The following is a 23,820-nucleotide window of genomic DNA, read 5'->3' on the forward strand; positions in this document are numbered from 1 at the left end:
CATTGATAAAAATTAGATTCTGCCTCTGCTGCCATATATGGTATGGTTTCCCTGCCTGCTCTCTTGGCTGAGGCCCCTAACATTCCTTATAAGCTGCAGCTGTCTTTGGAGTCCTGTGATTTCACCCCCCCCATTCCCCACCCCCCCTCAACCTCTCTTTAGTGATATGGAGGGGTATGGATGCAGATATGAGAGGGTGGAATGGAAACATTTGGGGGATACTTTTCGTTCCATTTTACGCGACATCTATTTAGGTGATGCGGCCGCCTCTGCAGGCACGAGTGTGGGAGACCAGCGCGAGTCCCGCCAACCCTCCGGGGGACGTAAACGCTAGAAAATGTGCGTGTGATCCATGTCTGGTTCAGTGATTCAATGTTTGGGACGTGGCAGGTGGACACGATTTTTCAGAGTGTTGCAGTCGGCCCACAATGTAGTCGCTGCGTAAACGTCTGCAGCGTCTGGACAGCGTCCATCACAAGAGTAGTATGTCGTGCATACAGTCCAAGCTAGTCTAAACAATTCAGGGTTTGCAGGAGCTGGAAGGGGGAAGTAGAGATTTTTTTTTTTATTTTGGAGAGAAACTGATGATAAGTGAAGTAGAGATGGTGCCGTTTGCAGGAAACTATGAGATTGAACCTTGTGCAGCCTGTTGGATCTCTGCAGAGTCAAAAGGAAAAGACCATAGGCTAATCTGGTATTAGATTAATCTAGCTGGCTAATCTGATGGTAAAGCAACGAGAGCATTTATTTTACTGTCTAGATCTGCGCTGCTCTTCCATGAGTTCAATGTCGGGCCTGCTGATGAGTGCCGAGGTTTATATTTATGGCTGGAAAGGGAGGTTTTCCTCTCCACTGTTGCTCTCTGCCCCCGACGTGGTCAAGACTGGGGAGTGAAGATGATCCAACACAGTCTGCTGGGTTTTTTTCAAGCTGCTTTGAATGAATGTGTGCGTGGAGTTCAACTTGAGTGAATCGAGCTCTAGATGGTTGGACTTGTATTAAACTCTCTAAATTGCCTTGATAACATTAATCTGTACTAACAATAAAGTAAATGAAACTGAGATAAAGCCGGGGGGGGGGGATGGCCAGGCTAACTCCCTTCACAACGTCTTCCACGTTCATGCAGCTGGGGTTTGTCCTCCGCTCACAGGAAGGACATCAAGTAGGTATATTTCCCGACTGTTCCTGTTCAGTATTGCATGTAGTCAGTCAAGCATTGTCGCAGTGGACAAGGTTATTAGTTTTTGGTGCTTTTAGCGTGTCCTTCATTGTGCCGATTGATAGACGTGTTGCATTGTTGAGCGCATTACACAAGGATGAATTAGTCTGACAGAAGTTTAAAGAAAGATGTCCCCCAATGATTGACGGTTCCCTTCTTTCCTTTAACATAAAGTCTTGCCTTCATTTTGCTAAATCTATCACTAGCTGGGCTGAAACATAGCAGCCACCTTGGAAATGCCAGATTTCTCCTGAACCTGTCTCTGAAATGAGTCGGCAGAGGCTTTAGAGAAACACAGAGCAGCGTCTGTTTGTTATTGCTTTGAGAGCGCCTTTGTTTGAGCACAAAGGAGGCCCGAGATGATAACTTGTTAACTTTAAAGCGTGTGACTCATCTCATGTGTGCAAACTCATAACTTTTTTAATTGTTATTGCTCTGCTGGCAAAACTGAAAACTGAAGGCAACGCGTTCAAGACTGATGGAAGTGGAAGAGACGGGTTGAAGGAAATCAAGGATGCATTGGAAAGAAAAAAAAATGCCTTTTGTGCCTTTCCTGCATCCCCAAACATAACTTTTGAAATGTTTTTTGGTTAATTTCCTAAATCTAGACATGCCTAGAGTGCAGATGTTTTCTTTTTTTTTTAGGGGTGGGGGGGTATTTTCGGATGGCGATGGCAAATCCCATAAATCATGCTTGGAGGATCTTTCTTAGCAGTGGATTCTCAGCATCTCTCTCTTCTGGTCCCCCCCCGCCTCCATCCTTCCTCCCGCTCTAGCCGTCAGAGTCACTGCTGTTAAAACTCAGCTGAAGTTTATTTGTTGCTCTGCTCATGAGATCGCAGATCACATTGCTTTTTGCCAAGTAAGTCTGACGGGGAAACGTCCAGACCAGACTGAGCCGCAGCAGCGCATCTGTTTTCCCTGCATGTTGGCACCGGCCACTCCTAATGACAGATCTGAAAACTTTATTATTGAATGTATTTGACGCCTGTAAATGCGCATGAAAGCACCCTGGCCGTCTGAGAGTGGGAGGAAAGAAACGTTATGTCACCCACCCGTAACCCCCTCCTCCACCCCCCTTATTTTACAGCGAGCAACTGGACAGGTCAGCCGCCATTGGCTGCACCTCCTCCACTTGGGCTGCCTTGCCTTTTTTAGCAGTCCCAAATGGAGCTGCAAATTCCATGTTGCTGGCAGGGTGACAGACTGGGAGATGGGAGCCAGCAAATGGGAGATTAGACGAGGGCCAGCCACCAGTAAACTGCACAATTGGCTCTCCTACCAACGTCGGACTGACCTGCCAGTTGTCACCTTCGTTTCTGAGTGATAAATCCCTCGTGAATAGGGAATCATTTGTCTCCCTCTCCTCTTAATAACCGTCTCGTTTCCTGCTTTTTAGAAAACAGGGTCCCGTTTGTTTTCCTCTGGATGTTAGGAGGGCAGCGGAGGCCTCTATGCTCTTACTAAAACACACAATGATCAAAACCAGCACTTTGAAAGACCTCACAAAGGGCTGGAAAACCTTGAATTCCCCAGGAGGATAGCTGACGTGTTCTGTGTTGACCAAAGCCAGTCTCATTTGATAATTTAATGTAGAACATAAATGTATTATACTGTAGAGACGTTTCACTGTAATGGGCCAGTTAAGTTGGCCGTGCAGAGGATTTGCTGCTTATCCCAGACGTCTCGCCAGACAACAGATTGGTGAACTCTCTCTGGTCCGGCCGCAGTTTGGTTTGGTGTTGAGGCTGATTTTTAAGAACAAATGTGATTTTTAAAAAGGTCAGAAGTTTTATTTCAGTGAATCTTTTCCCCCGTTTCCTCTGGATGAGGTCCACTCAGCTAGAACTGAACAGTGGGGTTTAACTCCTGCCGTGAAGATTGGCAGAGGAGAGTTAAGACGCAGCAGATGGTTTGGCGAAGGCCCGGAGGTTCTCACTCTTCAGCTCCGAAGGCGTTACCCCACGGTGGCCTGTGTTTACTATGCACGGAAAGGAAAGCCAGTGGCTTTTATAGGCCGGCCGGTTGAGCACGTGGGGGTTGGTCAACACAGCAGCAGGTCACTGGAAGCTGTATGTAGGTCGCACAGACGGCGGCAGGTAGAGTAGACGGGTCAGATACGTGCAGGTTGATAAACTGAAGCCAAACTCTGCCCTCGCCGCACACGAGCAACCGCATGTCTGCAAAGAAAGGGAAGACATCAATCAATCAATGTTTATTTATAAAGCCCTTTACAACACACAGGGTGACCAAAGGGCTTTCCATTAAAATCCACATTAAAACAAAACAATTTAAAAATGACATATTGAAACCATTAAAAGTTAAATGAAGAATATTTCACATCAATACTGTGTATTAAAAGCCAGTCTAAATAACCAGGTTTTCAGTCTGGATTTAAAAACCCCAAAGTCAGTGATGGTGCGGCTTCTGGGGGCAACTTATTCCAGAGTCTGGGTCCAGCTACCGAGAAGGCCCGATCACCCCAGAGTTTAGTCCTTGTTCTAGGGCAGGGGTCCTTATTTCCTTATTAGTTCCTTATTTTCTCTTATTTCTCTTTTTTTTTCTTTTTCTTTTTTTCTTCCCTTTTCCTTTCCTTTTTAATCTTGACATTTCAACTTTTTTCTCTAAATTTTGACTTTTTTTTCTCGACATTTTGACTTTTCTCAACATTTCGACTTTTTTTTCGACATTTCAACTTTTTTCTCGAGATTGTACTTCAAAATGAATCTTGACATTTCGACTTTTTTCTCGACATTTTAACTTTTTGTGCATAATGAAAAAAAAATCTTCCCCCAGTTATAACTACCGTAATATAGATACATACAGCATGTGTTGCCGTCATTCTAAGGTTTATACAAGACTTAATGTTTTGCGGCTCCAGACATATTTGTTTTTTGTGTTTTTGGTCCAATACGGCTCTTTCAACATTTTGGGTTGCCGACCCCTGCTCTAGGGACTTCCAGCAGGAGCTGATTTGAGGACTGTATACCTCTAGTGGAGTTCTGAACATGCACTTGTTCACATAAATAAAGAGGGGTAAGCCCATTGAGGGCTTTAAAAACAAAGATTAACATTTTAAAATCAATTCTAAAAGAAACAGGAAGCCAGTGAAGAGCAAATAAAACCGGGGTGATGTGTTTGCGACGTCGAGTATTAGTTAAAAAGCGTGCAGCAGCATTCTGAACAAGCTGAAGACGGCTAAGAGAGGACTTGGAGACACCAACATACAAAGCATTACAATAATCAATTCTCGAGCTTATAAAAGCATGAATGGTTTAACTCCACTTCCACTCGTCCACTGAGCAGCGTGCTGGGAAACCTGGAACATGATGACCTGCTCCTGTCAGGGAGACTTTTATTTAAATAATGGTACAAGATTGAGGGTCTCTGTGTGTCTCAGGAAAAGAGAGATTTGTGTGCAGCGTCGGGCATATTCACACATGGCCCCCTGCTGCATCATCTGACCTGGAAAGGGTTAACCCCCCCTCGTCGGAGCTGCTCAGGTTTCCCGGCAGCTGTCCGTGCCCTCAGCTGTTTGTACTCTCACCCCTATCCCCTCCCCGGCGCTGAAGCTCGCACAGGTCCCAGTCTGCTTCGCCTGCAGACTCGCTCTGGGGCTTCAAAGTCACGCCACTGGCTTTGTTCATCTAATAGAAAGGTGTTATTGGCTCTTGTTCCTCGTCTTACGGTCGCCGTCGTCTTCTGGTGCCATTGTTTAAGACTTCTGTACCTGCTGTCAGGAAGTGACATAAGCGCTTACAACTGCGCCGCCGCGGCTCGTGTGGTTTCAGTGAACAGTAATTGTTAAGTCTTCAGGGAGAATGAAGCGCTGATGACTGCTGTTTTATCAGCCGTCACTCTAATAGTGATAACAACGATACCCAAAGGAATCGTATACTCCAGCAGTATGAATACGTTTAATAGAGACAAGCAGTCATTATTATAAAGAGTTATAGGTGAGGACGGTTGTAGCCGTGGGCAGGAGCGGTTCCCTGCTCCGGTCTGTATTATATCAAACCTGACGACGCCTCTGGCTGAGGACACTCTGCTGCTTTGCTACGGTCTGAGCAGGATGTGCGGCGTTGGCTGTTATGTTTTTATGCAACATCATTTCTGAGCATAATCTGCTGCAGGGGATCGAGAGCAGGCCGACGGGTTTGGGGAAGAAGTTTCGTTCGTTCGTTCGTTCGTTTTTATTTATTTCGAACCTGTATTAAAAAAAAAACAAGAAAAAAAGGTAAGAGAAACAAATACAGGTGGGCATTCCACCACATAAAGAAAAAAAAACACATAAAAAAACATTTCAGTTACATGTTCGAAAAGGAGTGGGAGGAAGTATAAATTTATTTAATCCAACCCCCTTTCCACAACTAAACATAAATTATATGCCTGTATTTACATTTTATACTATACACTAATTTGTATAAATAAATATACCGTATTTTCTGGACTATAAGCCGCACCTGCATATAAGCCGCATCTGCTCTATTAAAAAAAAATAATAATTGCAAGCCGCAGATATTTATGTTGTTAGATTATATATTTACTACATGTACAGAAGGATTTTGAACTGTAAATGATGTACATGTTTGTACCTAAATAGATCCTTTCCTAACAGTGTCTTTTAACACGGCAGCAACTTTGCTGATTAAAACGGGACAGAACCAAGAGAAAATAACCGGTATTTATTTATCTGTTTGAAATCTGCTTCTACCTACTTCTATCTGCTAAAGAAGAAGTAACGTATTCTTCATTGCTTTTATTTTGTCTTAGTTTTTATTCTAATTCCGGTTAGAGCGCCCCCTAGCGGTGGAAGAAAAATCCACAGAATAGTCGCACCTTTGTATAAGCCGCATGGTTGAAAACCTAGGAAAAAAGTAGCGGCTTATAGTCCAGAAAATACGGTATATATCATTTTTACAAAAATAACCTGTTTAATACCAAATGTAAGCTCTATCATAAATATAATATACAGTAACTATGATATAAATATAACTATGATATAAATATAATACGTATATCTATACAAATATACAAAGACGATATGACGAAGTAGCAAAACACACACAGCTGCTGATCTTTAAACAGTCTTCACTTTTGTTTGACTTATCATCCAGTTGGAGTGAGAGTTTAGCTCGTTACAAGACGTCGAGCGTGTGTTGGCGCATTACCACATTGACCCGTGTGGTGTTTGTACGTCGCTCAAACATCACGGTCTGTTTCAGTCGCTGTTCACGTCCTGGTTAAATCCAAAATACTTCCATTTGACAGAAGTCCTGCTTTTCTTTGGGACTAATGTTTCATCTTTACTTTTTCACCACAACCCTGAAGTTGTTAGATAAATGTCATGCTTCCTCGGCCTCCACATGTGTGGGCTTGGGCTGTTTTTGACCAGGACACAGAACTAGGAGCTCATGACTGTCACAAGCACCACATCAAACTTTATAAAAACCAGTGAGCAGCAAGCGACTGCAGAGAAAACCAACCTTTTGCACCGCAGATTTATAAGAGATGCAGCATCCTGCTGCAAGCACTGAAGGACCTAAGACCCCCTCAAGAAGTAGTTATTATAGGTGAAGAAGGTTATAGTTATGGCCAGGAACGATCCCAGGCTTGTTGCTCCTCTCAGAGCATCACTGACTACGTTCACACTGCAGGCCTTAATGCTCAATTCCGATTTTTTACCATATCCGATTTTTTTGTGTGGCTGTTCACATTATCTTTTAAAATGTGTCCTATATCAGACTCGAGCATTAACGCAGCGCGGCCCTGAACTGACCCGCATGCGCAGAGGAACAATAACAAAGACGTCACACGCAGCACGCCGTCATACAGCGGTAAACATGGAGGCAACAGAAGTGAGCGTACATGGGTATATTTTGAAGTTGTTGTGTGGTGGAAGCCGACGAAACTGTGAGCAAGTGTTAATGAAGAGGAGAAGAAGGAGAAAGAAAGCCGCATTTTTAATAATGGCTTTTTGTGGCTTTTTGCGATCGCTTCCGAGTGACTCCTGCCAGCGCAGTATTATGACGGTCGCTCTCAAGTGACGTCAAAGTCGCATTAATTCTGACCTGGCTGTTCACACTGAGGTCGCATTGCAAAACATCAGACCTGTATCCGATTTAGAACCACATATGGAAGCGACTAGGGCTGTTCGATTAATCGATTTTAAATCTTAATCGCGATTATGTAATTAGAACGATGTTAAAACATGAAAATCGTAAAATCGATTTTTCACTTTTTTTTTTTTTTTTTTTTTACCTTGTCTGCACACATATTAATGATTGATGGAAATACCTCTCAATACCTGCGACAAGTGCCCCATTACACACCTCTACCTCCTTCATGGGTTGCATTATTATTTAGCATGCAAAGACCCAGTTTAGTTTAATTAGAAAATGTCTTGTTTTATTTAATTGGAAATATAACTTACTGTATGTTTGCAAGTGCTGATTTGCTGATTTTTTTTTTTCAGAGATAAAGAGCAAATAAGAGCAAAGTTTGCACTTAAAGCCCAATGGGGCAAATGTTCAATAAAAAAACAGCATATTTGAAATTTCTTTGCCTTTTGTCAATTCACAAAATAATCGTAATCGGATTTTGAGAGAAAAAAATCGAGATTTTATTTTTGGGCAAAATCGAACAGCCCTAGAAGCGACCTGAATCTGATTTGAAAAGATCAGATTCCATGTGACTTGTGCTGTTCACACTGTCATAAACAAATAAGATCTGAGTCACATATGAGCAAAAAAGCAGATTTGGGTAACTTGGGAACTGCAGTGTGAACGTAGTCACTGTCACATCTCTGTTGTCTGTGGTCCAGATGAACGTCCAGGTATCTGTACTTGTCCACCTCTTCTACCAGCATGGAAATCTTGTTTGGTGGTTTTCCTCAAATCCACTCATCTCCTTTGAGGCGTTCACGTCACAGATGAGCTGATTGTTCACAGTCCATCAGCTCTACAATAATAATAGATGCTGCATTTCAGCTGTATTATTGAAGTCGAGTACTTCTGAAGAAGGATTAAAGCAAAGGCTTACACAAAGGAATGTTTCAAGGAAGAATTTAAACGTAGTTTGAGACTAAATTCCACTAAAATTGGGGCTCAACCCGACCTCCCGTTTTACAAGCTGTGTCTCGGGAAGAGTTATCAAGCTGCCGTCTGCAGGGCTCAGTCATCAGGAGGGCACATACGGGTCAATACGACGAAATGCATCTACGAGCGAGGCTCTGTACGGCTTTGCAGTTGAGCGGTGAGAATTTAAAGTCAATATAAAATCTAATGTTTGTGCTTTTTAGCCCAGAAAATAATGAGTCCACGTCCAGCCTTGGTATGGAGCACAAGTTTATTTCAGTCAGCAGCTCTGATTTTAAAGATTTAACTGAATATGTGTGCACAAGCCTTAAAACTGGCACGAGTATCAAATATTAGTTTAAAAACACATGATTGGGTTAATGAGTCCCATTATTGTGACTTTATTCAGTTTTCCTGGTTGAGTTTGGAGGGTTGAACAGTCTGACGACTCGGCTCGTCCCTCCCCCTGATACTCGAGCTGCTGTTTAACTAAAGAGCTAACGGACCTTGGACAGACGCAGCCCCTCAGCAGAGCCTTGAACGGAGCTCCAGACCGGCTCACTGAAGAGTGGACTTGTGCTTTTCTACTTTTTTTTTGTTTTTCTGACCAGCTTGTAGAGATCTGCACCTGCTCTGTGAAGTCCAGAAGACTCTGACATGACTGTAGCACTTTTTCCTGTTTTATCTCTGCTAACGTGGCACATTTACATCAGCCCAGGAGCTGAAAGACTCGTCTGGACTGCGGCGTGGCAGCGGCTGGCCAAGCCGTCTCTTACAGTAGCTCCATTTACATGTTTGCATGGAAGTCGGTGGTTGGAAGGCCTTATCACGAGGGCTCCTGATCCTCCACCTCTCACCCATGTAATCAGTCACATATAAAAACCAATATTGCTCTGCCAATACGGGTTAACCTCACCTGCTTCTGCCTCGTCATCCTGTTATCAGTGATGACTAAAACGTTCAGGTTATTAGACCAGACACTTCCTTCACTCGCTCAGTGTAAAAAGCTTGTGGTGTGGTTGTGTTTACAGGCTGCCGTGGAGCATTTTTGCATGTCTGATAGCTTTGTCCCAGCACTGAGGCCGGATCCTCACAGCCACAGAAGTTGTGCGTCTCTGAGGACTTATGGTTCAAACTGAGCCTCAACTATGTTGCTAAATGTGTGCTACCCTTGGAAACGAACAAACAAACAAAGGTCTTCATCTTCTAATGTTTAAAATCGTATCCCCTAGAAGTTGACCTCCAAATGACCTACTTTCCCAATGCAACGCTAACTAGACTAGGGCAAATTCCACTTTTCTTGGTGCAGTTTCACGACAGCAAAACCTGGTACACCTAACAAACGGTGCGCCAGGTTGGTGGTAAATGCAGGATGTCGGTTTGCTGTCGTTGTCAATGCGGCCTGTGCTTGGAGTGCAACCTAATGGCCCTTTTCCACTAGTACCTACTCTGCACGCCTCTACTCGCTTCTCCATTACGGGCCGAGGCGGGTGGAGGCGTGCAGAGTAGATACTTTTTCCGTACCTATTCTGCGGAGGTTCTGAGCGTGCTGAGTTGGCCCTGTATCTGACGTCTTCACAATACACGCCACTGATTGGTCGGGGGGCCGTCAGACGTTTGGAAGTAGGGCTGGGCGATATGGACCAAAAGTCATATCTCGATATTTTCTAGCTGAATGGCGATACTCTATATATATAGATATTTTTTCTGTGACATAATTGGGGTTTCCCCCAAAGCATTATAGCATAGCATCTCTGTTAGCTTCATTTTTTTCTGAGGCAAACCCTTAAAAAAACAGTCAGTTTTAATACAAAGCCTCGTGCCAAATGTCACACAGGTACCTTTATTAACAGAGGTCTGCACAATATCAAAATGTATAAAACAAATGAAATAAAAATAAACTGCCTGCATTTATAGAATAAAAATGCTTCTTGAATAAAATAAAACAAATATCCCTTTCCTGCATAACAATTAAATTAAAATACACTGTGCAATTAATACAATGTAGACGGTAACAGGCAGACTTTTCCACTGAGGTTGACAGTTGTGCAAATAACAAAACATTTGTGCAAATCTCAAATAAAACATTCAAGTCAATTTGTCACAAAATAAGCTATATCAAAATCATTAAAAAAAAAAGCTATATCGATATAAACGATATTGTCTCGTACCATATCGCGTTTGAAAATATATATATATATATATATATATATATATATATATATATATATATATATATATATATATATATTAATTAAAATCTCGATATATCGCCCAGCCCTAGTTTGAAGCAGGAAGCGGGGAGTCAGCGCGAGAACGGCTCGCGGCGATTTTATTATACAGTGCAAACGTCTGTTTGGTGATCCAACTCTGAGGTGCAGATGTTCATAAACCTGGTGGCTGACGAGAGAATTAAAAAGGGATCTAGACGGGCGATAAGGAACGATTAGATCCACCAGGTGCTCTGTTTTCTTCTCAGCCGCTCGCGGCTCCAGCTGATTTTCTCATCAGCGCCGACACGAACAAAGGTGTTGCGCAGTCGAGTACGTCACAGCAGCTTCACCCCAACCCGCCCACTTCTCACCTGGGTGTGGAAAAACAAAACGAAGACAAAGCGGGTGGAGGCGCGCTGAGTAGTTACTAGTGGAAAAGCGCCATAAGGTTTCTCATAACTGTTGCTGAGACCTGCACATTAGACTGGAGTTCTGCTCCATTTCTACATACCCTCCATACTTCACACAGATTAATACGGATAAGTCAACAATTATGTTTTAGAATTTGCTGGTATGATTCTGAATCAATTGCTTTATCAACGATAGCGATCCGTTTGACCCAGATGAAGGGAAATGTGCCCAAATAATGATGCTGCCACCACCGTGTTTCACGGAGGGGATGAAGTTCTTGTGCAGGAACTGAGTGTAATGAATCTGATGTCTGCCCTTTTGCTCTAAAGTCTTAAAACATGCTGCTGTGCCTTTTTCAGCCTGATGATCAATTAATATTCTTAACATCTCAATAAAACTTCCTCATATCCATCTACAACACAGATTTGAAAATCAGATTGTCACCTTGTTTTAAAAACACACGACTCATATTTGACCTTCAAATTAAAATAATATTAAAAGAATTATAATGAACTCTCTAATGCAAACACCACTGTAGCGTGCTTCTGTTTTCTGCGACGTGAATCTTTGTATTCGTGTTCAATTGCATTGAATCAAACTCATTGAACTATGACTACGTTTACATGCAGTCAAAAATCGGGTTATTGCTAATATTCTGGTTACTGAAACATTCTGAATATTCCGTTTACATGCGTGAGCAAACAGGGTTATCCCTGTATACATGGTAATTAATCATTCGGGATATCCCGATCAAACCAGCGACGCGCGGAGAACGTGATGACGCAATTAGCGTAATTTCCGCTTCTTCTTCCTGTATCCAAATTCAAAACAAATGCTGCTTTGCGCATCTTTTCGCTCACCTTCTTGTAAATCTCACTTTCCCGGTACTTTCTACCGTCCACAAATGCCAAAATGTTCATATCCTTCATTACATTTATGAAGTGATTAGTCTCCTCCTCACTCCAAAAGTGTGGTGTGGTCTTGTGTTTCTCCGTGTTTATAAGAACTTCCTGGACTCAAAAGACCAGGATTCCTTGCGAACAGAGCATGTGCAGAAAACAGATTCATGTTCCATTTGATCGGGATATTCCGTTTGGCGTTTATATGACCGAATATTGGGGATTTAAAAGGAGTAACCCAGGGGTCATATTCAGGTTTTTAACCGGAATATGAGCAAATTCGGGTTATTCAAAGGGGTTATTTGTGTTTACATGGCCGTGCAAATTCAGGTTATTGCCAATATTCAGGTTTTAAAAGGGTTATTGAGTGCATGTAAACGCAGTCACTAAAGAAGCCGCACAAAACTGCAAACCCTCTGATGTAGGCTTATTCCCGTCCTGCTATTAAGGATCATTAGTATCATGTGATGAGTGTTGGTGTAAGTGGGCAGACACAGGCCTGGTGGGTTTGCATGCGCTGCGTAGTCTCGGCCTCACGCCTACCCGCTCTCGTCATGCAGCCCACTCACCAACACATCCTGCTCGCTGCTCAATGGACGTGCACATTAGCGTATGGTTTGATGGCACATCTCACCTCCTTTTGATCATCTCATCAGCCTTCTTTCTTTGCCTTTTTGCGGATATGTCATGTTACATGGTTAGGTTGTTGTCATAGCAACACAGCAAAATAAAATGAGTGCCAATATGTGATGTTTTTGTTCCTCCCCGGTGGAGTCGGCTCGAGCAGCGGCTGGATTTCTGTTGCAGGATAAATGGCCATTGACGACAAATGGATGAAACGTATTTGTGGATCCTCCGGAGGCTGTGACACCCAGTCGTGTTCTGCTTAAGGGATGGGTTTTGCTTTCCAAGGGATTCAAATTTAAATTTTAAAATAATTCAGTGTGTTTTCCACTTGGCCTCAGACTGAAATCTCACACTGAACTCCCATCAGTCATTGCTGTTTTAATGTAAACACAACAGATTGCAGAATAGCGTCACTCAGACAAAGTATTTGGCATGTGGGTGCAATTAGGGGGGGGTCCCACCCTGTTTTGTTTCTTCTCCCTCATTTATGTTATTTGCTCTGCAACTATTAAAACGTGCTCTGGTTTCCATCAACCCTTCATTGATCCCTGAAACACGGCAAGAATCAAAAGCTTCCCTCCCACCTACTCTGCATTCAGCTGCTCGTGAGGCTCGGCCCGTTAATGGTGTTGCTCTACGAGTCTGTGGGTAAACGGGTTGCTGTTACAGATGCAGCATCGTAGAGCGAGGAGCATGCAGGGGTGCAGAAGTTTGACATATCTGGACTCCATCTACTTTCTTTGACTTGTGGCTGCTTATGGCGGAGTTTGAGACCAACTGTAGACGTGGGTTTGAAAGATGTGGAAAGAATGTACCGGCCAGGACATTCTTGACTTGCAGTGTTTTATTATTATAATTAATATTTTATGTCTTTTTTTTTTTTTTTTTTTTTTTTTTTTTTTTCTTCGAAGTGAGTTTTCCTCCAGACTGACATTTAGGGCTGAAACGATTCCTCGAATAATTTGAGTAATTCGACTACAAAAAATGATCGAGGAATTTTCTCTGCCTCGAGGAATCGTTTAATTTTGCAACTCAAAGCAGGTATTTCGCCCGGACCACGTTTAATGTGGCGCACACGTAAAGGAAGAAGAAAGAGGCGGCGGATATATTGGGTTTTAGTAACATGCCATGCTCAGGCGGGAGACACATGTAGCTCAGTGCTTAACTTTTATTTTCAATCCACGCTATATTCTTCTGGTCCGTTCTCCTAAATGTTCCCCCTCTAACCCGGTACACACATAGGTTCCTTTAAACATCTGTTCCCGCTACAGTTTTAACTAAAAGAAAAGGCAGAAAATGTCAGAAAAATAAAAATGCAATAAAGCTAACTGGGTAGTTTTCAATTGTAGCTCTGTAGTCATTCATGGATAAAACAAGCAGCGCTGGTGCCTAATGTGCTCCAATACAGAAGGTCTCAGAACTTTATAACACTGCCAAAACTCAAAATCTTATGCTTTAACTTAAAACTTAACTAGAACTTAAAATGTGTTTGACACAAATGAAAGTTCAATTGAAACACGTGGGAAAAACACCTAACATTTTAAGTTATGTGTGTTATTTTTTTTTTATTGATCCTTTATTTATCCAGGAAAGTCCCATTGAGATACAATATCTCTTCTGCCAGGGAGTCCTGGTCAAGATGGCAGCAGAAAAATAAATTCAGTTTCATATAATAGAAAATACATACAAGGACAAGTAACTTTACAAAAAATAAAAAAATATCAAAACAAGAAACAAACATAAAACATACAAGGATGAGAAAGCTAAAAAGAATTCATGACAAGAATGACACTTGATTAAAAACAATGACATTGTTCTGTGAAGTTATCAGGTGTAATGGCATTTTTAGGTTAGAAATAAGAAAACTTCTTGGTAAGATCCATAGTTTTTTGAGTGAAGGCAGTGAATTTGGTCAACTGGTGTAAGTTCAGGGTTTTTAAATGCACAGCCATGAACCTACTGTATTATATAATTTAGTCTTAGTAATGTCAATTAACATATAACATCTTATGTATATTTATAATTGCTCTTTAACTAAACAAAAATATGTTTTACTCGATTAATCGATGGAATTTTCAGTAGAATACTCGATTACTAAAATATTCGGTAGCTGCAGCCCTACTGACATTATCAGCCGATCTGGCCGCGTGTTTGTGCTGACGGTGTCTGCTCTCTGCCCAGGACACGCTGAAGCCCACGTTCACCGTCGCCAGCCTGCCGGGCTCCACCAGCAACGCCCAGTCCACGGTGCCCACCACCTCCACCACCATGCAGGTGAGCAGCGGGCCCTCGTTCCCCATCACCAACTACCTGGCCCCCGTCTCGGTCAACAGCAACATCAGCGCCAACGGGACGGTCCTCAAAACGGCCGGCGGCTCGGCGGGAGTCATGCAGCTGCCCGGCGGTTTCACTTTCATGCCCGGTACGTAAAAGAGGGGAAAAACTTTTCCTCTTCCTTATCCTTCACCCTGTCACTTCATGTTTTGTCGATGTCACCGTTTCGTGGAGCATATGAGCCGATTAGCATTTGAACAGCACGGCGGCGTGACCTCGGCTGCCGGCTCAGGGCGCTCGTGCCTCGCTCTCCCTCTCTGAGCCTTTTACATCACAGCAGCTCTTCACAGGCCGGCACTCGCACTCGCCGCCCTTGGGTTGCACAAAGCCCGCAGTATCCGGGGGAGCCGTGTCGGCTGGCGGCCGGCCCTGCCTTTGATTGTCACTCGGGGACAGGAATAATTAGGTGAGAGGGACACAATAGACCCTGCAGAGAGGCCTGATGAACAAGGGCCATAATTAATCATGAATATTCAACGACGCATCGCTGCCTTGTGCTGAAATTATAATTGAGGTGCGTTCTGTGGGGCTGGAGTAGTTTGTGATCCTGAACTAGACACGACCCCTTCATTAAGGGGGCTCCACTGACACGCTCGCCAAGTCCCTGACGACCCGAGGTCAGGAGGTTCTTATCTGGAGATCCCTTTAGTCTTTCTAAATGGGATTTCTCATTACGCTTCCTTTTTTGCATCAGATATTAGAGCAAACGGTTGAGTCTCGTTGGGTTTCAAAGATGAGCGTGAAGAAAATGTAACCAAATAAGACCCGAGTTAATTAGGAGGCTCAGCGCTGTGGAGCGTAAACAGCTGTCTGCCCCATAAATGAAGACTGTGGTTTTATCACAAGAGTTTGTTGCTGCAGCGCTGAAACCGAAAGGCCCTGCAGTCCTGACGGCTGTATTCTCTGTCTGAAAGTCACTGGCAGCCGAAAGGACAGACACATGACTCCCTCCGAAGGGTCCTGTGTGTCATTTTGACAGGCAGCTGAAGGACAGCCAGGCACCTCCTGTGCCCTTTTCCCCTTTTTTCTTTCCCTTTTGCCATCCTCTCCGGCTGCAACCTTGTCTCTCTCCGCGCCGCCGCTCTCTCTCTCGCGCCCTCTCTCCTCTTCACCACCTGTCTGGCACATGGCAGCAGTGCCAGGTGGAACAACACACCCTCCCACACTCGGAGCTCCACAGTTGACAGCTTGGAGGGGCCTGCCCACCCCCACAGCAGCAACTGCCTTTGGAGCATATGACCAAATGTGAGGGTGTGACTCCACAGTCACGTTCCGTAATAAAATCTCTCCCCCATAAGTGTGGCCTCGGGAAGGATCTAAAACCGCGTTGCACTTTTCTTTTTCTTTTTTTTTTCTCTTTTCTGTATGCGTCTTTAAAAAAATCTCTTAAACGTGTTTTGAGAGCCAGCATGTAAACCGGACCATCTGCGTGTTGGCACGTGGCTTACAGTAAATCTCTTGCTGCGGCTAACTTGTTTCATGAAGGCATCCGCAACATTTGTCTTTAGGAGGAGTCGCTGGTAAACACGGCATATCATCCGCGTTTGACAGGGAACATTTTAAAATATGTAATTTGTAGTAGGGCTGGGCGATATGGACCAAAAGTCATATCTCTATTTTCTAGCTGAATGGCGATACTCGATATATATCGATATTTTTTTCTGTGACATAATTGGGGTTTCCCCCAAAGCATTATAGCATAGCATCTCTGTTAGCTTCATTTTTTTCTGAGGCAAACCCTTAAAAAAACAGTCAGTTTTAATACAAAGCCTCGTGCCAAATGTCACACAGGTAGCTTTATTAACAGAGGTCTGCACAATATCAAAATGTATAAAACAAATGAAATAAAAATAAACTGCCTGCATATATAGAATAAAAATGCTTCTTGAATAAAATAAAACAAATATCCCTTTCCTGCATAACAATTAAATTAAAATACACTGTGCAATTAATACTATGTAGACAGTAACAGGCAGACTTTTCCACTGAGGTTGACAGTTGTGCAAATAACAAAACATTCGTGCAAATCTCAAATAAAACATTCAAATCAATTTGTCACAAAATAAGCTATATCAAAATCATAAAAAAAAATAAAAATAAATAAAAAAATAAATAAAAAAGCTATATCGACATAAACGATATTGTCTCGTACCATATCGCGTTTGAAAACATATCGATATATATTAAAATCTCTATCGCCCAGCCCTAATTTGTAGTATCTTCACAACGGTCCCACGTCGCAATGCCATCCTCCAGGATTGGCGGGTTTTCCTGGGTGAAGGTGAATTTTGAGGAGAATTAGCAGGCGGGGAGCTGAAGGGGGGGATTACGCCGCTCAAAATGACAACCAATTAGGACGACTTCCACACATGGGATCAGAATAGTTTCAGGTTCTTGTGCTGGTGGGAAGGTGGCGTCAGCAGGATTCAGGTGCTAACAAAGCTACCGATCATTTATGTCCACACATTTATTTCTGAAACAGAGCGTTTTGAGTTGGAAGACGTTTCTTTTTCCCGAACGGGAAACAATTTCTGACTAAACTGGAAACTCTGTCATATGAATCATTTGAAACTGTAGCATTACTTACAGGCTGGTTGACCCGCGGTCGCGTCATCAGACTGCTGACGTGAGGTGGATGAACAATAATGACAAAGTTTTCATGACAATATTAGTAAATGCTAAAATAAGATGTATATTTTTATACTTTTTCCTCAGCCGAAGTGATGATGTGTTGAGTCTTGGTCAAGATAAAGTTGGATGATTTCTGAATGAATTTAAAGCAGATGGTATTTTTTTCTCAAGTTAATACAGTGGATTTCAAGTTTTGGCCCAAAGTGTCAAGCACATTGTTTAATTTAATTTTAATAATCCTTATAATCCTCCTGGTTGCTCTGAGTCGGCGTTTCACATTATCAGGATTTCAGAAGTAATTTAAAAAAGGGATGTGGTTAAAAAAAAAAACAGCAATTTTTTTCTTAAACAAAAACAGGAACAGTTTTGAAACTGTACATGAACGAGAGTTTGTTTTAGTTTTATTTTCTCATTGAGGAAACTCATCAGAAATCAATGAACCCACAGCTCCTCAGGTCCTCTGATATGGGGAGTTCTGCAGACCAACCTGACGCTCGCTGCGCTCAGTCCAGGCCTGTTAGTTTTACTCTGGTAGAAATGGTGGATCAGCTCCTTCTTTGGAGTTTCAGTGCAGGTCTTTGATACGGAGGCAGGTCTTGTTGCTTATCCGGATTTGCACTTGCATCCTTCAGCAATGCAAAGCTCCTCTTTCAGAGCGCGTGCTTTCTGATCTTTGGAGAAACGGCAGACACGGTTGGACGGTCTCTCCATGTTTCTGAGTGTCTCAACACATAATTGTGTCTAGCGTCAGTAAAAGTGGACGTGGCACGTTGCTCCTTTTTAAAGGGGACATATTATGGCATCTTATACCTATTTTAAAAACAAGCTTTTGATTGTTTTTGCTAAATAAATTAGAAATTCAGCCTCTAAACTAGGTCTGAACGATTTTTGAAAATCTAATTGCGATTTTTTTCCTCAAGATTGCGATTTAATATGCGATTATTTTTTCAAGGTCCTGTTCTCATCAATTTTTCAAATACACAAGCAATAAATCAGTCTTGTTTTATAATAAACAAATCAGATTTATTCAAAGCACAGATTACAACAATAAAGAAAACAAATCTGTGGCTTTACCTCTTTAACACGTCTACACATGGGTCGTTCTCTCTGAACACAATCGCACGACACCAAACCGGGTTAAACTTCCACAGGGAACAAAAAACCTTCCTCACAGGGAACTCAGAACTTCTTCACAAATAAAAATCTTGTTTTATCACATTGCGATATTATCGCAAATGCAATTAATCGTTCAGCCCTACTCTAAACCAATTCTCTAACCTCATTATCTATGCTGGATTCTGAGTGGGCGGGGCTATGATAATGAGGCTCTGTGCTGATTGGCTGCCTGAATGACGCGATACACCACTACGAAAAAATGGCGGAAGCTCCGGCCGGTGGAGTTAAGGCTGAGTTATGGTTCTGCGTCAAAACAACGCCGTACCTACGGGAGAGGGCTGTGATTGGTTCCCTTGGTAACAACGCATTTCCGGTTTCTGGTTTGAAGCAGTAGTGAACTTTCAGTGCTCTTTTCTTCGTGTATGTGTGATATTTCTTTTTTTTATGTTTTGTTTTTTTGCACAATAGTTGTCCTTATCTCTTTGATTCACTGTGACCGGAAAAAGTCGGATAAACCATTCAGGAAAAGATCGCGAATTATCGGTCACGGGGGGTACTGCACCGCTGAGAAATGGAGTGACTGAGAAGTCCGAAGGGTTCACGACGGCGTCACGGTGACGGCGTCAATTTGATGCAGAACCATAATTCAGGCTTTAGTTGTTGTTGTTCCGGCCAGAGTTGGTTGTGCGCATCGTTCCCGTCGTTATGTAACAACGGAAGCAGAATCTGAACGGCTCGTAGATCCACATTACACTGGATGGCTCATCCGGGCGCCTGTACAGACACTGCAGAATTTGGTTGCTTTCCTCCTTCTCTGAGTTGGCAGGGTGAGGGGAGACCACTTTATATATGTTAAAACAAGAGAAAACGTGTTTTTCATAATAGGTCCCCTTTAAGTCTTTAGCGCTTTTTCCAACTGTACTATCCTTTCACATGTAGTCTCACCGGCCCCCCACATGTCTGTGTTGATGTGCGTATGTGCCCCTGCAGCAGGCACCCCTCTCCCCCCCGGCACCCCCACCATTCCTCTGAGCCAGCTGCAGCAGCACTCCCTGGCCCTCCAGGGGCAGCATGGCCAGGCCCTGGCCGCCGCCCCGCAGCCCCAGCAGGGACAGCAGGCTGTCTTCCGCTTCCCTGCCGCTGTCTCCCTCACAGGTGACCTGCTCTGCATGCTGCACCACTGTGCCTGTCTGTGCTAGGAATAGGTGATATTTTACCGGTCACGATATACCGGCAAACAAACTCCCCACGGTAAGAATTTGTCATCTCGCGGGAGGGAAGGAAGGAAGGAAGGAAGGAAGGAAGGAAGGAAGGAAGGAAGGAAGGAAGGAAGGAAGGAAGGAAGGAAGGAAGGAAGGAAGGAAGGAAGGAAGGAAGGAAGGAAGGAAGGAAGGAAGGAAGGAAGGAAGGAAGGAAGGAAGGAAGGAAGGAAGGAAGGAAGGAAGGAAGGAAGGAAGGAAGGAAGGAAGGAAGGAAGGAAGGAAGGAAGGAAGGAAGGAAGGAAGGAAGGAAGGAAGGAAGGAAGGAAGGAAGGAAGGAAGGAAGGAAGGAAGGAAGGAAGGAAGGAAGGAAGGAAGGAAGGAAGGAAGGAAGGAAGGAAGGAAGGAAGGAAGGAAGGAAGGAAGGAAGGAAGGAAGGAAGGAAGGAAGGAAGGAAGGAAGGAAGGAAGGAAGGAAGGAAGGAAGGAAGGAAGGAAGGAAGGAAGGAAGGAAGGAAGGAAGGAAGGAATATGAAAGAAAGGTATATGAAAGAAAGGTATATGAAAGAAAGGTATATGAAAGAAAGGTATATGAAAGAAAGGAAGGAGCCTGAAAGAAAGAAAAAATGATAAATTCCCGTTGATACGTGTTTGTGGATCTGAGAGCGAGGAGTTTGAGTCATTCCAGTTTTGCAGTAGTACAGGTGAAACACATTTAATTGGTTTATATTAATTCAATTTAATTGGTGTAGTTTAGTAGCATTTAGTATTCTTTTAGAGCAGTGTTTTGGGGGCTCCAAAGACTGAATGTTGAATTGGTATTTTTTTTATCGTCATTTTTATCATTATCGTGATAAATGCCAGAAATTATCGTGATACATTTTTTAGTCCATACCGCCCATCCCTAGTCTGTGCTCATCGCCATCGTACCTCCGTAGAGCTTTGCTGTGACTAATAACGCACCCGAATGCTCGCATTACCAACGCTTCCTGCATGGCCACGCCTTCCACCTCAGCTCCTACACTCTCACCGCTGCACGTCCACCCACCGCCGCCACGGCGCTGCCACCACTGCTTCTTCCCGGGACGATGCGTTCCAGGACTTGCTCCAGAGGTTTTATGCCCTGTGTGTGTGTCTCCAGGAGCAGGAGTCCCCCAGCAGCTCCAGGCCATCCAGGTCCATCCTAACACACAGTCCTCGTCCAACAGTGACAGCAGCCCGGAGATCTCCCACACCTCCACAAACGCCACCAGTAGGTCAAACGATCTCCTCTCCTGTCTTTCTCAGGCCACCGGAAAGTTTCTCAACGCTTCATACAAACCTCATACAAACTAGGCCTGTGTTGAAAAGATCGATTCTCCGATTTTAAATCGATTCTCATATTAATTCCTAAAAATCGATTCATATGTCTAAAGATCGATTTAATTTTTTTTTTTTTTTTTTTTTTTTTTTTTTCCCCCATCATTACATTACAACTTTTGGTATTTTTTTGTTTATGCCCAAAAAAGGAATATTTTGTTGGACACGAGAATAACTGGGGTGTTTTTGCCTTTAAATATGTTTTAAAGGTATGAAAACATTAAAGTTTTCAGTTATAATTGTCTATATTTCTTTGCTTTATATACTGTCTTGGGGTTACATTTGCATAAATGTTAAAAACCAAATTCTCATAAATGGGAAAAAAATAAAAGTGATTTCTTTCGTCCTCTGTTTGCTGGCATGGATCTGTTTGGTAATTCTGACCCACGTGATGTTTCTGAAAGCAGTTCTATCAGCATTCTGGGAGCTTATTGGTCCTTACAGCATCATTAGCTGCCAATACTTGCTGTTGAATCTCAATATAATACTAGTATTAATATGTTGCAGAACTACACAGTCATATAATTCATGCAACAGCTGAAAAAACAGTTTTATTAACAGTAACCCAAATCAATATCGGATCGGATCGAAGCGTGATAATCGATTCTGAATCTTAAGAACGATTCTTGATATTTGAATCGATCCCCAGCCCTAATACAAACCATACGCCGCTCTTTTTATTACTAATGAACAGTCGTGAACTTGTTTTGGTCAAAATATCACAGATACGGAACAAAAGGCTCCGTCTTCAGCCACGACCTTGCAGCTCTGGTCACAGCAGCTGGTTTTCAGGGGGGGAGTCAGGGGCTCCCCCTCTCTCTTTTTAAGTTGTTACAGCTTTGCAATAGCTATCATGTAGAAGTGGGTGGAGATAAAGATGGGAAGGAATCCCCTCTGATCTGGATCTGCAATGCCACGGAGCTCCATTTCATTCATTTCATTTATTCTTTATTTCATTCAAAAAATAAAACAATACAAATACAAATGTTCTTAAATTGTGAATGAAAAGGGAGCAGAAACAAGAAGAATATTATCTGATCTGCCCCTTTTTCCAAGAAATAACTTCACAAATTACATAAATTAAAAAAAGAAAGAAAAAAACGGAGCTCCATCAGTCTGAACAGCTCATTATTCTGACCTAAAGTGCATTTCATAGGTTAAAGCCCTTGAAATTGCTCGAAATGTCATTTCAAATATTAAAAAATGAGCTTAAAATGCCAATACAATAATTCCTAAATATTGGAAAAAGGGTTTTTTGTTATGTTTTTTTTTTTTTAAACTCACATGAGATTGATTTTTCTGGTTATTCACATGATGCACCAAAAAGATCTCATACTTTAGTTTTTTTCTTCTTTCAGCAGGAACTAACTCCCTCTGGTAGATTTGTAGCAGATGCAACTAGAGAAGTTATTGCCCCACATAACTCACAAGATGACTCAAGCTAAAAGTTTTGAATCCCTCTTGACGTGGCCGGCTTCACGTATAAGGGGCTTTTTTGTTGTTGTGACTGTTCGTGTTTCAGACATGGAGCAAAAATGATGCCACCCTGAGGAGTTTCAGAAACCCTGCCATAATTGATGGAGGGGATTTTTACGAGACAAGAAAAAAAGCCATTTTGCAGCTGAATTTTAGTTAAATTTTGAAACCTCGCCACAGTTTTGTGCTGAAACTGTAATGAAACACAGTGACATGGTTGTTATGTTGTCGTTTAGTTGTGATGTCAACCAAGCCAAATAAACACTCTACAGCACGCTGTGGTTTTGCTGTAATGAGAAGTTGCTGGTTCACCACAAGGATGGACACTTGCTGTGCAAAGTTCACGTACTTTGCTGGCTGAGTGAAAACCAGCTTTCATACCAGGATGGTGCAAAACGACACCGTCTGGATGAGTGAAAGTAGAAACCTAGTGTGGTGCTCAGAAACCGAGGATGCTGTCATCAGTAAGGAAAGTAGAACGTCTCCGACACTGCAGGAGCTGCTTCAGGCTGAACCTGGGCGTTGAGCGCCCTCTGCTGGCCGGCGTGTGTTGGTGTGATACTCCCATCCTGCCCTCTGAGTGACGCTCGTCCTCTCCTCCCTCTCCTCCTGTAGCAACAGCAAGTCTCCCAGCAACCATCGTCACTTCGTCGGTGCCAACGTCTGTGGCGGGTCACATGATGTACCCCAGCCCTCACGCCGTCATGTACGCCTCCACGCCAGCGCTGGCCGACGGAGGGCTGGCGGTGCTCAACGCCTTCTCGCAGGGAACCTCCGCCATGCAGGTGTCCCACGCACAAGCCCAGGACACAGGTGACACTTTGAACTTTTATTTGTTTATTAAAATAAATACCTCACGTATTTGTAAATATTTTGTAAATATTATCCGTTTTTTTGGTGTTTACTATTTTTTTCTCTCTTGTACATACTCTTTTTCTACTTTTTATATTGCTCTTTTTTTATTATTTAACTATTTATTATAAAACAATAAAAACAAGTAAAGCGAACATACAAAAACAATGCAAGACATAAAAACAAAACATAAAAACAATATATAGGGTATAGGCTTCAAATTAATTAAAACAAACTAAAGTACACTAAAACTAACCATCACAATACATTAAACCAGTGGTTCCCAACCTTTTTCCTTGCAGCCCCCCCCTTCTTGTGTCTAAGACCAGCCCCGACCCGTACGTACTAGCACTAAAATAGTCTTTAATTGGAAAAATGAACATTAATTATGTTTTTTTCATACATTTCT

At 42.8% G+C, this 23,820-nt stretch overlaps 1 protein-coding gene across 5 annotated transcripts in view; it reads left to right on the forward strand.

The window, feature by feature from the left end:
• Positions 1–23,820, forward strand: part of srfb (serum response factor b) — a 39,598-nt gene that overhangs the window by 11,494 nt on the left and 4,284 nt on the right. For 3 of the 5 annotated variants that reach the window (XM_061746134.1, XM_061746133.1, XM_061746132.1), the window contains exons 3-6: positions 14,627–14,867; positions 19,517–19,681; positions 20,866–20,976; positions 23,175–23,372. In XM_061746134.1, the coding sequence (XP_061602118.1) occupies positions 14,627–14,867; positions 19,517–19,681; positions 20,866–20,976; positions 23,175–23,372 (715 nt within the window). The remainder of the gene's footprint in view (positions 1–14,626; positions 14,868–19,516; positions 19,682–20,865; positions 20,977–23,174; positions 23,373–23,820) is intronic. The other 2 variants (XM_061746135.1, XM_061746136.1) reach the window with 2 other exon arrangements.

This window comes from Cololabis saira, chromosome 17 (assembly GCF_033807715.1).
Source record: "Cololabis saira isolate AMF1-May2022 chromosome 17, fColSai1.1, whole genome shotgun sequence".
Taxonomy (NCBI): Eukaryota; Metazoa; Chordata; class Actinopteri; order Beloniformes; family Belonidae; genus Cololabis; species Cololabis saira.